Here is a 16,351-nt window from a genome sequence, read left to right as displayed (position 1 = left end):
TATTGTTTATTCATTATACATGCTCACTACCGTCTAAATACGGCTCTTGGGCGGAGGTCACCACCCCTTTAACGTTTCCTATCACCTGCTATTTCGAGAGGCGGGGGGAAAGAATGCCGTATTTCAGCCAATCACACGCCAGGCTCTGTCATCCCTGTTACTGAGGAGAGCTAGCAGCAATGATTAATGAAGTTGGAGGAAGCTGATGGAGCGTTCTCATGGTTCAAATTGAAACGAATGCTTGGTGGAGCTTTCCGCCCCGCACACTCAAAAGCCTTTCGCTTTCTCGTTCTGAAAGAAAGCTTACGTGGAGCAAAATATGACTAACTATGAATCACAGATTTTATATGATGAGTGCAACATGATTTCCATGCTTGATACATTTCATTCTGGTTTCTTTTGGCGATGATGGAAATGATTAAATTGCCATTTTTTATTGAATTTAATATAGAAAATGAACTGTTCTGCCAATTGAAATGAAGACATTTGAAACAAAGCAGTTGGGGGTGTGGTACAATGGTTGTATAGATTTGTTATTTTCTCAACATGTTGTCCTACATATTCTGTATTTAGTGTTTTTCGTTATTGCCATTCAGCCTTTTAAGAGAGATTGAGGAAATATACAACAGGGTACATTTATTTATTTGAGAGGCCCTGAATTTGTTAGCAAAGGGCCAGTAAATTGCTAAAAACGTTATTTTGGTGTATTTGAGGAGCAGAACACTAGAGGATTTCAACATTGGAGTGTTATGCAGATGTGGTCGATTTTACCTAGCCTCAGTTTCCCCTTCTCTCTCTCTCGCTCTCTCTCTCTCTCTCTCTCTCTCCCTCCACCTCTCTTTCTGTCTCCTCACTGCTCTCTATTCTTCTCTCTAAGTCTGTGTACATGTCTGGGGCGAGCGAGGAGCGAGGGTTGCACGTCTTCTTTCATGTGCGCATGACGCAGACGGAGGCCCACGCAGAGCCAGGGCAAAGTAGAGCAGGGCTGCTGTACGGCGGCAGACTGTAGACGCTCAGACTGCAGGCCCACAGGGGCAGTGCAGGGAGGCCTGATGAGCCACTGTGGAGGCTCCTGTCTGGAAGATCGCTTTCATCAACACCTCCTTGCTGGCGGCACGGAGCGCTGCCAGGCACACAGAAGATCGCAAATAGAGTTCTAGATGTAAAAAAACGCATGCACACACGTACATGCGCACACAAACACGCACGCATGCAGATACTCACGCACACACACACACACACACACACACACCCAGACGCACATAAATGAATATTTAGGCATACATAAACACGCGTACACACGCACACACATGCAACACACACACATACTCATACAAAAACAGAAGTCAGTATTGACACCACACACACCCACAGAAGCAGCGTACGCACACGTTCGTGAATCACGTTCTAGCCTAGAGATCTGAAAAAAATGGCAAAGAATTGGGAAACCATCCTTCACCATGTGACTCTTCTTCTGCACCGTTCATCGAATGTCTCAACTTTATTTGTATTTAAAAAAATGTATCCATGAAACAGGAACCGTATAGCGGTTCCAACGCCCACTGAAACGTTTTCCGTTTGATTGACAGGAAACGAAGCCCATCCGCATCCAGGGATCCAAACCAAAAATACGACCAAAGGGAGGGGGGCGACCACAACCAGTATGCCCCGGGGGTCGGCGGCATGCCTCGATCACCGTCCGACTACGGAGACGGGGACCCTCGGCGGGCTCCGCGGGGCCCTCACATGTACACGGACGCCGACTCGGCGCGGGCCGGCTACCGGGACCGCCGTGGGCCTGGGCGCTGGCACTCCCAGGAGTACCCCCTGGACCAGGAGCTAGACGGGCCCAGTGAGTACGAGCTGCAGCGCCAGCGGCAGGAGGAGTTCCAGACCCGCTACCGCAGCGACCCCAACCTGGCCCGCTACCCGGTCAAGCCCCAGCCCTACGAGGAGCAGATGCGCATGCACGCCGAGGTGGGCCGCATGAGGCACGAGCGGCGCCACAGCGACGCGTCCCTGGCCTACACGGAGCAGGACGAGCCCGCGCCCATCCGCCTGTCCCGCCAGCACCTCACCGAGCGCCGGCCGCCCCTGGCGGGACAGCGCTCGTACTCGGTGGACCGCTCCTCCCCGGGACCCGGGGGCCACGGGGGCTACCGGACCTCCAACCACAGCCCGCCCACGCCCCACCGCAGCCCCGTGCTTGGGGAGCGCCCGGGGGACGTGCGGAGGTGTGACCCGGGCGGCGACCCCCTGCGGAGGCAGCAGCAGCAGCAGCAGCAGCAGCAGCAGCAGCACCACCTGGACCCCAGCTCGGCCGTACGCAAGACCAAGCGGGAGAAGATGGAGAGCATGCTGCGCAACGACTCGCTGAGCTCCGACCAGTCCGAGTCGGTGCGGCCGCCGCCGCCCAAGCCCCACAAGACCAAAAAGGGAGGGAAGATGAGGCAGGTGTCCCTGAGCAGCTCGGAGGAGGAGCTGGCCACCACGCCGGAGTACACCAGCTGTGAGGACGTGGAGCTAGAGAGTGAGTCAGTCAGTGAGAAAGGTAGGGAGACGCTGCTTTTCTCTGCCCGCGCGCACCGCTCACTAAGCCATTCAGTATCGCCGGACACATTGGTTCCTATTCATGCCGTACTTGATTCTCGTATCATAGTCCTAGTTTCAGGTAATGTGCAAGTCGCTAGCTGCTAGTAATGGTAGTTTTACGGCTTTGACTCATCTCTCATACATTTGTTGATGTTGTTGTTGATGTTGTTGTTGATGTTGTTGTGGCTGAAATAACCTTTTTGATCCCTCACAGCTCTCGATATTGTGTGGTCTCCTATGTATTTTTCCTTGTGTGTGTGTGTGTGTGTGTGTGTGTGTGTGTGTGGGGGGTGGTGGTGGGTGACTGACAGAGCACTGTGTTTCTAACTGCATAATGTATGAATCTATTCCCAGAGTTGCAGTGAAGAGTGTAATGCTCTGACGATGCACCCAGATACATGTCAATAATGTTATATATTTCTTGTGTATGTATGTGTATGTTGGCTATATGTTTGTGTGTGTGAGGATGTATTAGTGTATATGTTTGTTTCTTGTGTATGTGTCTGTTTTTGTGTGCGTGTGTGTGTGTATGTTTGTGTGTGTGTGTACGTGTGTTACTTGTGTGTGTGTGTATGTTAGTGTTTGTTACTTGTGTATGTTTGTAAGTGTGTGTGAGTAACTGTATGTCAGTATGTATATGTGTGTGTGCATATGTGAGTGTGTATGTCTGTGTGACAAGTGCGACTTAGTAGCACAATTATGTCTTTCTTCTTTGGAATATAGGAAACTTTTAGAATGAACCACATCAGCAAACAGTGTCGAAGCCGAACAAACTGAGTACGGCGACAGGATATGTTTTCGTCGATCAAGCGTATAAGCATATTTTTTGTATACAGTGTAAAGAAATCTGTGCAGTACAACGTGGCTATGTGCCGGCTTAGCAATGAAGAGCATACATTCTGATGCTTCAAACATCTCCCAATGATGTCACAAGTCCCGCATTTTAATTAAAACATGTATAGCCAAAGGTAATTAAACAGCGGCGGGCAATCAATCCCCCCCCCCCCCCCCCCCCCCCCCCCCGCCCTCCCCCGTTTAGGTTTAACTTTCAAACTTATCTGTAGAACAGAGGAGCTGGAGAAATGGCTACTCTCTGGCAGAGTCCATCCTGGAGCTCCAAGTGACAGTTTGTAGCTTGTGGTTTTATGTAGCTTGTTACTCCCCACCTAATCTCCGTCTCTCTCTCTCTCTCTCTTTCTCTCTCTCTCTCTCTCTCTCCTTTTACCTCATTCTGCTTCTGCTCCTCTCTCTCTCTCTCTCTCTCTCTCTCTCTCTCTCTCTCTCTCTCTCTCTCTCTCTCTCTCTCTCTCTCTCCCTCTCTCTTTCTCTCTCTCTCTCTCCCTCCCTCCCTCCCTCCCTCTCTTCCAAGAGAGATGCGGGCAGATAGTCTGTGCACACAAAGGTTATCTACTTTACCGCAATGCCCCCAAACCACGCCGGTGATGTCATCCCTTTTAGAGAGTGGCCTTTCAGAAGTCCAAGAGACAGGATTAGGCCCGGCCAAATAGGCCGAGGCGGTGCTGGAGCGTACGGCTGCTCCGATGCTTTGAGGTTCAGAAGTTGTACCATTAAAACACACACACACATACACACTCACACACACACACACACACACACAAACACACACACACACACACACACACACACACACACAGAGTAGCATTACAGTACAGGAAAGCAGACAGCTAGATGTTCCTACCGTGTCTAGAATATCGAGACGAAAACGTCCTTTGGAAAAGCAGTGTTATTGTTGATTGTCTGCTGCATTATGTTCTTGAATTGCCAAGGTTTTTTGGAGCTTTTAGATTTTGATCCTGCAATACTCCATTTTGATAGGGAGTGAAACGAACCATATAGGGTCGGGTTAGTTCGATGCCCTTCCTTGGTACATTACGAGGAGAAATCCATCCATCCATCCATCCACAATCCCCATGTTGCCGACAGGGAAGGCAGGTACCTGTATTACACTACAAGTTAGTCAGTCAAACTACTACGGCCGTCTCGCCACCTTCAATATGTAAACAGTGTCCTTATTATGCGCCCCTTCATAGAGGATTATCATCCGGACCCTCGAGCAGTTGGCCACTTGACCGGCCCACCTGGCCCATGGTTGTCGTAATTGCAAATTGATCTTGTTGTCAAACCTTTAATTATGGCAGCCTTTACCTTGGTGGTGTCAAAGAGAGTGCTCAACAGGAGAGGAGAAATTGGACATGTTTACCAGGCACGGAAGGGGGGCAGGCGGCCAAGTCAGACTCCAGGGAGAAACTGAATGACAACCTTAAAACATGAAGGGAATGCAAATCCCGGAGTGAAACGATGAGGTGCAGGCGACAGTGATTGTTGGCCGAGGGGCCGTAGATGACCGAAAGTATTCAAGTCTCTGGATTGCTGAATTTTTCTTCAGTTTGTACATTGCGCAGTGCTCTCTGGATAATAGACACGCCGGAATGGCAGCCCTCCAGTGTGCCAGGTTATGTAACTATCCTCCACCAAAGGAAACCGGAACCACTGCTGCATTATTGATGTCGGGGGGTTCCCGCGTATCCAGGTAACCATGGCTTGAACCGGAGAGCAGGAGCACAATCGAGAGACATTTTGTTTGATTTATATGTTGTTTTATAGTCTGTCTGCCTACCCGTCAGGTTAGTCAGTGTAGGACATAGTAGATAAGAAATATGTAGGTCAACTGTTGAGTTGACAACAGGAGCTGCGGTGTTGATGTTAGCGATGGCTAGAGCTTGATGTTAGTAGTGGCATGTGGGCTGGAAACAGACAAAAACGTAAATTTCGATGAACCATTTATCATTTTTAAATGGAATTTCTTTATGTGAGTTGTTTTAAAGTAGACTTAATTATGTAACACGCAGAGTGCGATGTAACATGTAACATCGTATTGATTGGCTCACATTACACAGGCAGCCTCTTATCTGCTCCCTTACAGCTAATGCTCTCTATCAAATAATACGTCAACTACACGGATGACTCAGAAAATTAGCATGAGTTGACGTGTTAAAAATATGCTCAATGTAAACGCACTGCTTAACCAGCGTCGGCTTTCATACGTTTGATAACAATCACATACCAACAGGTGTGTGTTTTCCACGCACATTTCACCACTACAGACGGATTCCCCTAAGAGGCCACCGCGTTCACATATCACTTTGATTAGCTGACCTGACAAAGGGTAATCTCCGCCGTGTGTAGCGTGCATAGCAAGCACTCTCTGATGAGCCCTGCTACTGTGCAAAGCACTTTTACCCCCTTACAACAGCAGTGTGAGGGGGGGAGGGGGGGGAGGCAGCTAAGCAGAGAACATCAATTGTAATTGCATGCGAAGCGAGCATGCGAGAGAGAGAGAGAGACGGAGAGACAACGAGAGGTAGAGAGAGCGGGAGGAAGGGTCAGGGATAGAGAGAGAAGAGAGATATAGAGCAAGAGAGAGAGGGGGAGTCCGAGAGAGATGAAACTGAGGGCAGAAGGTATCTTTTGGTCATATGTGTGGGGGCAACTCAGTGTGTGTGTGCCAAGGCTGTGAGTTGTGCGTGTGAGTGTGTTTGTGTGTGCGTGTGTGTGTGCATGTGTGCGTCCGTGTGTGTAGGCTGAGTAGCCCTAATAATGTCCTTTTGCTTTTCAAGCCCTCTATAACCCTTAAGGAGCTTCTTCAGAGGAACGGGGCTGACGCGCAGAGTAGTGAGAGCCTGGGTTAAGTGGAGTGACAGGCAGCAGACCTAGAGATGATGAAGAAGCAGTAAGAAGAGGAGGAGGAGGGATGGAGAGAGAGAGAAAGAGATGGGAGAGAGGAGGGCGTGCCAGCTGTAATGGGCCTGGCTTGTGTCTGTAAAGGCCAGTGGGCTGATTTAGTGTGATGGTGCTCTCGATCCATTTTCCTATTTATTGATCCCCCTGACATGCACCCTCATAATAGTGCCGAGCAGACAGAAAAAGAAGAAGCTGGCCGGCTAACTGAGGAGAAGACGGTGGTCATTTTGTAGTGCAAGCTACCCAAGTTAAAGCATTTAAGGACCCTGGGGACTGCTTCCCACACACCTGGGTTTTGTTTATTAGGACTGTAGTGTGTTCGCTAATGGCCGATCGTCCCTTTCGGTCCAGCTTAACAGCTGATAATGCCGTTTTATGAGAATGTGAGCACGGCTAAAACTGGGATGCCATCACTATGACATCCCATGTGAGAAGAGCACAATTGATTCCCCTGTTATTTGTTCATTGGATGGTATGGGCTTTCGCAATAAATAAAGTCTAACACAGTAGGTGTTCAAAAATGACATCTTAACACATACAGCCGTATACCGCATATGCCCCGACAAAAGTCTAATCTTTCAGATTCTACCACCCGTCCAAAACCGCTGCATGTTCTCGTCCCCTCAAACCCGGGTCCCTCAGCTCATACACACCTCACGTGGTTACCATAGTTACCATATTTAAACATGCCTTCCATCCCCCCTGCCCCCCACCCCCCATGAAATGTAGTAAAAGCAGCATCAATAATTAATGATCCAATTAATAGTTTACACTGGTTTTTATTGAGCTGTCAAAGTGATGGAGAGGCTGCCGCTGGTGAACTCCTCCGTGGGCCGCTCCGCGCTGCCCGGCCTGAATCAGCACTTTGCTGCTGGGGGCCACGGAGCCCGGGCAGCATGGGGGGGCCCGCGCTCAGGCTGCTGATCCCCACAATTTATGGCCATGATGACTTTTCCTGCTCGCTGAGAAACCACACATGCACGCACAATGCACACATACACACACAAATGCACGCACAAATACACGCACACACACACACACACACAGACACACACACACACACACACACACACACACACACACAAACATACACACACCGGCTAGCCAAGAAAATACACACACACAACCACACACAAATGCGTGCACACACACATATATACACTCCGGCTAGTCAAGGAGATCATAGCCCTCTACAGCTACCAGCTGGGTGGGGGGTGATGGAGGCAGGAGCTATTTGCTCCACTCCTCTGGCAAATCCCCACATTCACAGCCACCGTTGTTGGACCATGCTGGAACATCAGCCATGCAAAAGCCAGCAGAGCTTGGGCGTCAGTCTCAAGGCGTCTCGGCCTTCTGTACGTTTCAAGAAGAAGGGAGGTGGCAGATCACCATTGTGTCAAGTTTAAGGCCAATGTAGAGAGGGAGAGAGGGAGAGAGAGACAGAGCAAGAGAGAGAGAGAGCGAGAGAGCGAGAGAGAGAGAGAGAGAGAGACAGAGACAGAGAGACAGAGAGACAGAGGGAGAGATAAAGTGCGAGCAAGAAGGGGAGTGAGAAAGAGAGAAAGAGAGGGAGAGAGAAAGAGTGGGACAGGGAGAGAAAGAGCGAGAGAGAGCGAGAGGGGGGCAGCCAAAGACCCCAAAAATGTAGGCTTTTTAGTTGTTTCTTTAGGGGGGCTAATGCGACCGCACGGCCGCTGTTAGTGCAGGTCACTCCCCCTGCAAAGGCGTCTGTCCCGGTTAAGCTGCGTCCTGGTGTGTGTGGCTGTGACAGAGCAGCAGCTGGGAGCCAGAGAGGCTAATCAGCCGTGTCACATGTTGGTAACAGAGGGCCGGAGAGGGCATGGCCCATCTGGGGACGTACCCAATGTTGTTATCACAGCGCCTAACTGTGTATACTAAGTGGTTTTAACACTCCCCTCCATGAATGAATAGTAGCAGCAGGTCAAGAGAGAGACAGCGAGAGAAAGAGGTGGGGGGGGGGGGGGGGGGATGTGAGAGAGAGAGAGAGACAGACAGACAGACAGAGAGGGGTTTAGAGGGTGAGACAGAGAGAGATAATGGGTGTAAGTTTGACCTTGCATGTTTGTTTGACCTTGCAACCTCATAGGGACGTTTTTTTTTTTTTTTTTTCACATTTGACACTTAAGTTCCGTTTAGTTCCGTAATGGTGCCCCAATATCCCAGAGTCTTAAACTTCAAGTATTCAAAAATACTGAATTGAACAGAACTATAAAGAGAGAAAATAAAATAAATGCCATAACAGCCATAAAAAAGGATCTAAGCAGCGTTCATCTCCTGCCTTACCCCCCTCCCAACACATACTCTATCTCACACACACACACACACACACACACACACACACACACACACACACACACACACACACACACACACACACACACCCACACACACAATCACCCCTTGCATCTTACAGCATGCAGTGTCTATTTTTATGCCAGTGTTTTTTTTATCAGTGGTTCTGATTGGCTCCTAAGGCAGGGAGAAATGACCCAGTATGGATCCATTAGGTAAAGCATTTATTGTATTTCCTTATTTATTTATTTTGTTGTAGGGGAGGTGGAGTTTGTTTAAATGTGGTGTTGTAGCATGTCTTCACAGGGCGGCAGTTTTGCAACTGCTGCCATAGAGTTTAAAATGTTACAAACATACACTGGACACAGATACATGCACACACTAGTACACAATTATAAGGTAACTGGCTCTTTTTCTAATAACCATACCTAAAAAATGAAGACAGCAAGTCAACTGGTCAATTTGAATGAATTAATTAATTCAAATATAAATCCTATAATGCTCAATTTCAATTTCGAAACATATCAGCACCATTCTGAAACTTAACTTAAACTATCCCAAAATATATAACGCATACAACATAACATATACATGAATTGGCTAATTAAAACTAGAGTATCACTCACACAGGTCACCACAGGGCCCCCGTGTCTGTATCATTCTACAAATAGTCTCCCGACACACCTCTCACACAGAAAGCACTTGTATCTTTTCCTCTTGTAAGTTCAACCCTATATCTTAACTGGCTATACGTTTCCATCTTTTTGACTAGCTTAAGCTTATAATCATATCGGAAGTGGTGGTGGGATTTTCCTTCTTGCAAAAGCTTTTAGGTACCGAAGGTAGAAAAAAGAGAATCAGTGCCTTTTTTTGCGAAACAAATTAACTTTCTCACTCTTATTTTTATGGGTCTGATAACCAATGATCCTCTAGTGGCCATGTATGTGTAATACACAATTGTGAAAACAGCCCTGCAGTGAACACCCATACACACAAGAAGCTATTCAAGAGCACATATTCCCACGGAGTACATAGACAATATATATATAACTCAGAAACAAGCTGATTGATTGTACCACAAATACCTGGGAAAAAAATAAAGTAATGCCCTGGAACATCAAAGAGTTCCATCATGGCCGTTCACTCAGGCTGCCCATTTCCTGAGGCCCGGTGCCCACTGATGCGGCTGTCAAAGGACTTACAATCTGGGCTCCATCTTAAAAAGCTCTCCCTGGTGCACTTTAGATGGAGGTCAGTTAAGGCAGGGCCACGTTAAACATATTAGCCATCTGCCCTGCTTCCTCTCGCAGATCCAGCCCGGATAAGATAGCGGAATCCCCTGCTTTGTTTTAAACCAACGTCAATGTGAATGTAAAATGGAGCAGGCTTTTAATAAGGGAATAACTTACAACTGTCTGCCCGCTGCCTTGGTCAAAAGGTTACACCTCATAAAGGTCCAGATGACAGGAAGAGAGAAGGCAAGGAGGAAAAGTTCCCTCTGAAAGAGGCTGATATCCAATAGAGCCAAAATATAAATACTCAAATCTAGTTCTTAACTGTGTCTGTGTGTGTGTGTGTCTGCGTGTGCGTGATTGCGTTTGATCGTGTTTGTGTGTGCATGTACCTGTCTGTGTGTGTGTGTGTGTGTGTGTGTGGGTGTGTGTGGGTGTGTGTGTGTGTGTGTGTGTGTGTGTGTGTGTGTGTGTGTGTGTGCAAGCGTGTGTGATTGTGTGTGTGCGTGTTGGTGTGTGTGTGTGTGTGTGTGTGTGTGTGTACCTGTGTGTGTGTGTATTTATCTGCATGTGTGTCTGTCTGTCTACAAAACATATATTGATGTGTTCCATATAATATTGCTGCATTATTGTGTTCCTGTTCATTCACAGGGAATTTACAGACGTTTCCCGCGATGCTGAAGTACTTTTACCTGTTGTTTTCTTTGTATATATAATATGTGATTTTACTTGTGGCTCTTGTCCACTCCTGTGTGTTTGTGTGGTGTGTGTGTGTGTGTGTGTGTGTGTGTGTGTGTGTGTCTCTGTCTGTGTGTACGTGTCCGGTGATCCTTTGTATGACTCTGCGGTGTCCTTACCGGCCCCTCTCGATGTCCTCTTCTGTGTGTGTGCGCGCGCATGTGTGTGTGTGTATGTACGTTTGAGCGCTTGGTACCCCCCCCCTCCCCCCCCCTCCCCCCCCCCCCCCCCCCCCCCCCCCCCCCCCCCTCCCCCTCCCCGCCCTGCCCCCCCTCCTCCTCCCCCTTCCTCCCCCACCCCTTACAGATTTGGATGGCCATTGGTGGGACCATACGTCTTGGCATAGCAGCGAAGCCTCCCCAATGTCTTTGGTGAGACATGCGGAGCCCTGCCAGCACCCCCTCCCTTCCCCCTCCCTCCCCTATCCTCCCCCTCTCTAACCCCCCCCCTCCCATCCCCTCCCCCAAGTCCTCCTTCTCTCAAGTCTTTTGTCATTTTCATGTTTCCTTTGTTTTATTTACACCTCTGCATGTCTTTTCTGTTTTTTCTTTCTATTTTTTTGTTTTATCCCACACCTGTAGGGGACAGTCAAAGGGGAAAAAGACAAACTATTGAGCAGACATATATGTCTGAGCCGACACACACCTTATCTGAGAGACAAAAGAAAATGGTGCGGTTTGGGGGAAACTCATTTGAAGAGGACTTGGCATGGTGCGAGCCCCAGGTTAAAGACTCTGGAGTTGATACGTGCAGTAGCACTACCCTAAACGAGGAGCATAGCCATAGTGAGAAGGTACTGAGACAATTGAGCCTGCTTTGTTTTCTTTATTATTCTTATTGTTCTATTTTTATTCTTATTTTGACCTTTTAATGATTTGATATATAACCAATACCAATTTATCAAAAAAATTGTTTGCTCTCTTGACACTGTTAATGGGTGGGCTGTTTTTGTCCTTTGGATTTTATTTTATTTGACATTTTATAACCCTTTGGGATTTGGATATTTTACTTGGATGATTGAACTTTGGCTGCACATTGTTCTGTGTTGCCAAAAAAAAGTATTCTTCTTTTTTTTCCCTTGGTTTATTTATACTTTGTTTGAGGGTGGGACGGGGGGTCACACATTTAGCTTGCCACTTGCTATTGTGCTCTATGACCAGAAATGACCCCTCACAGTCTGCAGGGCAGCACTGAAACACACCCCTGTGTTTGTGAAGGCACACGGGTGGCTCACCTCGTTGCATGCAAGTTCTCTCTGCGTACCTTGTCTTCTTGCTCTGCGGCGGCCATGTTTAGTGGGTCAGGGAAACCCTCCCCCCCCCCTCACTCTGCTGCCCAACCCGCCCCCCCCTCACCTGAACACTTTCTCACACACATATATACCTACACACACACAAGCAAATACACACACACACACACACACACACACACACACACACACACACACACACATTTACCTTCACATACACACACACACACATACACACATACACACATAAATACATACATTTATACAATAACAGACATGCAGAAACATGCAGGCGCCCACACACAGACACCAGTCCATCCTTCTCACCCTTAACTCTAATCCTAAACCCTTAACCGTCTATACCAAAACCCAAATTAGGCACACTTAAGAAATATATTAAAAATATCACGTAAAATGAAAATTGAACAGGAAAGATCAGATTAATATAAATATATTTCTAAACACAGACCAATAAGGTCCTTTGTTTTTCTTTTCCCCTTTTCACTGCCATGTCTGTGATCACATCCCATTTGGGTTTTGTGGCTTTGATTCCATCGCTGTCCTTCACTCTTTTCATGATCTTCCTGAGAAAGTACAAACAATAACACTCATCCCCCATTTGTTATTCGTCTGCTAGAATGCCATTTTTGCCCCCCCCCCCCCCCCCCCCCTATTCCCGTCGTTTTTTGCCAATTGCATAATGTCCTATTTTTAAACCACCCGACATAGTGCACTTGAGGTGGGTCTTAGTGTACGCTTGTGTTGCGTGGAGCGCTCATTGAGCGAGAGGCCCACAGCCTTCGTCTCGAGTGTCGGGGCTCTGCCTGCGTTATCTCTGCATGGGTCGCTGCTGCATGAAGCTCTAGTCTCCGCCCTCGCAGGGACAGGCTCTCACAAGTTCAACCCCATCCTGAAATCCGCCTAATAGACCTTTAAGGCCATACTGGGCGTGTGCTCTGCCAACATTTCTTTTTAAATTGTTTAATCTATCTATCCATGGCCTTGTTCAACAAGTGGATGTAAACCTCTTAGGAAAACGTGTAGCCATTTAAAAGTAGGATTTCTGCAGAGTTTGTGCGAGCTTTTCCTTATCTCACTTGAATTGACAAACCTGTTCACCCACTCCCCACCACCAGCTCCCTCCGCCCCCACCCAACACCCATCCCCCCCCACCCCCCTCCACCCCATCACAATGAACTGAAGTCTGAAGTGATAACTCTTAAGTGGATGAGTTGTAAAACACAGGCTGTGTGTTGTCACTCTGACCTTGTAGCACCCAGTGACATGGCAGGCTTCCAAAGACGAGGATCGCCTGATAGGACGCATTCTGCTCAACAAGCGCATGAAGGACGGGAGTGTGCCCCGAGACTCGGGGGCCCTGCTGGGACTGAAGGTGAGCAGCTTGAACCCCTCACTGCTTCTGTGTGTGTGTGTGTGTGTGTGTCTGAGCAGTGTCCCGGGTGCCATGTGTCCCCTGCGTCTTTTCAAGGAATCATGTGCACTTTTACCTTTTGACCTTTTCTGCGGCGTCAATAATGATCTGCGATGTTGAGGAGGATTCCGTGGCATTAGCAGCACGGAATTCTTCTGTGGCTGTTCATCTTGTCTGGCTGGTTTTACCCACCCCTCGGCTGTACTCATTATAGATGTGGTTCACACTATTAAGGTATATTTGATTATCTCCGGAGCTTTTAAAGAAATGTTCACTCTGCGTCCTGTAATCTGTATTGTTATAGCTGTCTGCCATAGTTGTGAACCAGCCCCCCTTGTGATTTGAATCAATCCCAACCCTTCGGTTCACTATTGTTGGATCATTGTGATGTCATGCCCATGATTTGGTGCAAACCCCCTATTTTTGGTGGCCGCTCCATCCCAGTGCAACGCCTAAAGAATCCTGCTTTAAGTGTGGGTTCATTTCTCATTCTATTTCCGCCCACTGTTCAAACACATGCGCGGCGTGTCGGCGTGTCAGTGCTGCACTGTGCGCTTCTGTCCGCTCAGCACCAGCCGAGCGAGGCCTTTCAACCTCGGCAGTCAGTCCATCACTCACGGGCCCATCCCCTGCCGATGCTGTCCATCTCCAATAGACTTTATCTACGCCCCACCTCCCCCTTTCTCCCCTCCTCTCTCTCTCTCTCTCTCTCTTCTCCCCTCACTGGGTCCACGTTCGTTACATAAAGCCATTTCATTTAGCGGAACTTCCCTAAGCACTTTTGTATATTGGCATTCAGCTGCCATTAAGAAAGAGAGAGAGAGCGAGAGAGAGAGCGAGAGAGAGAGAGAGAGAGAGGGAGGGAGAGGGAGAGACATACGATGCCTGTGCATGCTGAGTGGAGAGCAGGGGTGTGTGGTACAGTACACATGCTGCCCAGGGGCTTGTAGCCACGCTTCAGAGCAGCAGACTATTGAGGCTAGTAAGAGCGGTCCTGCAGAGGAGATGGCAAAGCACAGGGTGGACCCTTTCTCCTCCACACATAATGCCTTTATTTATTTATTTTTATTCAAGCAACGCGCCTCGCAGGCGAAAAAAGCACGAGCAGTGAGTGACCTCAGCGAGATTCTTTGAAGAATAAAATAGGAAAACAAGGCAATGTGAAGTATTTGTGGATTTATAGATTGTACATATTCATTGCTTTATTTATGTGAATAATTGAGAACCGAATGAAGGAGAGACAGACAGACCAACAGACAGAGTCGTCGATTCATCACTTCATTGACTCACTGATTGGTGTATTTGTGAACGGATATATACATGTACCCATCCTCCCCGTTCTCCTCTGCAGGTGGTGGGGGGAAAGATGACAGAATCTGGGAGACTCTGTGCTTTCATCACCAAAGTGAGGAAAGGGAGTCTAGCGGACACGGTCGGGCACCTGAGACCAGGTAGGAAAACAACCCGACGCTTCAGTCCTAAAAAATATTAATTCTGTGCTTCTTTACTTTTTGCGATAAGAGAGATCTTAGCCACACCCACGAGGATGGCCTGATCATTTAAAGACACGACGCTGAACATGTGTCTATGTCTCTATGCCACAGACACATGTTTCTCTCTATGAGTCTATGTCTAGTTTACCTGATCATTCAAAGACACGTTGCTGATTATGGTGTTTGTCAAATATCTGTCCGCAGGTGACCAGGTGCTGGAATGGAACGGGACACTTTTACAAGGGGCCACATTTAAAGAAGTTTACAATATCATTCTGGAATCCAAGCCTGAGGCCCAGGTGGAGCTGGTGGTGTCCAGGCCAATAGGGTGAGTCATTGGTACTGCTAAGGCGTGTTCACTCGAGAAGCGCCTGGATCACCAACCTCACGGTGGTTTGCCGCGGAGTGGCACGTGACGTGCACTACCGTCCAAAAAGCCAGGGTGTTGTCCGCCGATTTTGTGTATTTTATGCGTGTCGTGGGACTGACCTAGGGGCATCTAAATGTTTCTCAAGTGAATGCACCTTAACGTGTGTGTGATCAAAGCATTCCAACACATGTTTCACAAAGGAAACATTTGAGGCTTGAAATGATATCTGCTGTCTTTTTCTGGGTATAAACTGATGATATGCTCATTGATAGAATATGATCAAAAATATCGCAGATGGTTTGGATTCTGACATTCAGAGGGGATTTTAGGGGAGAGGCAGGAATACGAGCGTATTGGTGTGGACTCGGGTGGGGGGTGGTGGGTGGTCGTGGTGGTGGTCCGGGAGGCTGGGCTTTTATCATCAAGTCTCCAGCAGGGAGAGCCCAATGTGCAGTTGGACCAAGCAGCGCTGCATATTAGCTAATTAAACATTAGTCTCTGCCTGCCTTTGAGCTCTGCATTCGGCTTCGCTCCCCGAGGAGGGAGTAGGTGGAGGGGGGGAGAGAGACAGACCGGGAGCCAGGCAGGAGGTCTCTCTCACTCCCTCTCCCTCTCTCTTTTACCCACCGCATTGGCACATCTCAGGCTAGCGGCTACGCTAAATGAAGACAAATGCCGTGCTCATGAGCGCCCCGAAAGCGCAGCGCATTTAGCATTAGCCTCGAGGGCTCCTCTGTGCTCCTATTCCTGCTCCGCTCCCATCCGTCGCCTCTGTCTTAAAATCTTAAACGTGTACTCACCACTTTTCTACCCCCACCACACTCTCTCTCTCCCCCCCCCCCCCTCCCCCCCTCTCACTCTCTCCCTCTCTCTCTCTCCGCTTTAGCGATATTCCGAGGATACCGGACAGCACACACGCACAACAGGAATCAAGTGAGTGTGGTCGCGGCGTGTCCTCTCCCCAGCCCCCCCTCATTGGCCCATTTAACCCGGTTAATCAGCCCAGAAACATCAAGCTAAGGGACCGTCTGGGAGAGAGGATTCCATCATTGTGTCGCTCTATGCTTCACTCGCCCCTTTTTTCTTTTCTTTCTTCTCTTTTTTCTCTCTTCCTTTCATCTGGTCTCACTCTCTATAACGGCAAGTATGCCCTCTTTTTTTCATGTCTCC

General features: G+C 48.4%; 1 protein-coding gene across 4 annotated transcripts in view; it reads left to right on the top strand.

The window, feature by feature from the left end:
* The window catches only part of rims2a (regulating synaptic membrane exocytosis 2a), a gene marked incomplete at both ends in the record, with an annotated part of 129,426 nt that overhangs the window by 59,726 nt on the left and 53,349 nt on the right, over positions 1–16,351 (top strand). For all 4 annotated transcript variants that reach the window (XM_079735492.1, XM_079735493.1, XM_079735491.1 and 1 more), the window contains 6 exons: positions 1,590–2,551; positions 11,219–11,430; positions 13,160–13,279; positions 14,670–14,769; positions 15,016–15,139; positions 16,068–16,114. In XM_079735492.1, the coding sequence (XP_079591618.1) occupies positions 1,590–2,551; positions 11,219–11,430; positions 13,160–13,279; positions 14,670–14,769; positions 15,016–15,139; positions 16,068–16,114 (1,565 nt within the window). The remainder of the gene's footprint in view (positions 1–1,589; positions 2,552–11,218; positions 11,431–13,159; positions 13,280–14,669; positions 14,770–15,015; positions 15,140–16,067; positions 16,115–16,351) is intronic.

This window comes from Pollachius pollachius, assembly GCF_949987615.1.
Source record: "Pollachius pollachius genome assembly, chromosome: 1".
In the NCBI taxonomy this organism is placed as follows: Eukaryota; Metazoa; Chordata; class Actinopteri; order Gadiformes; family Gadidae; genus Pollachius; species Pollachius pollachius.
Note: the sequence above shows the minus strand (reverse complement) of the source record. Positions and strands in the feature narration are given on the sequence as shown.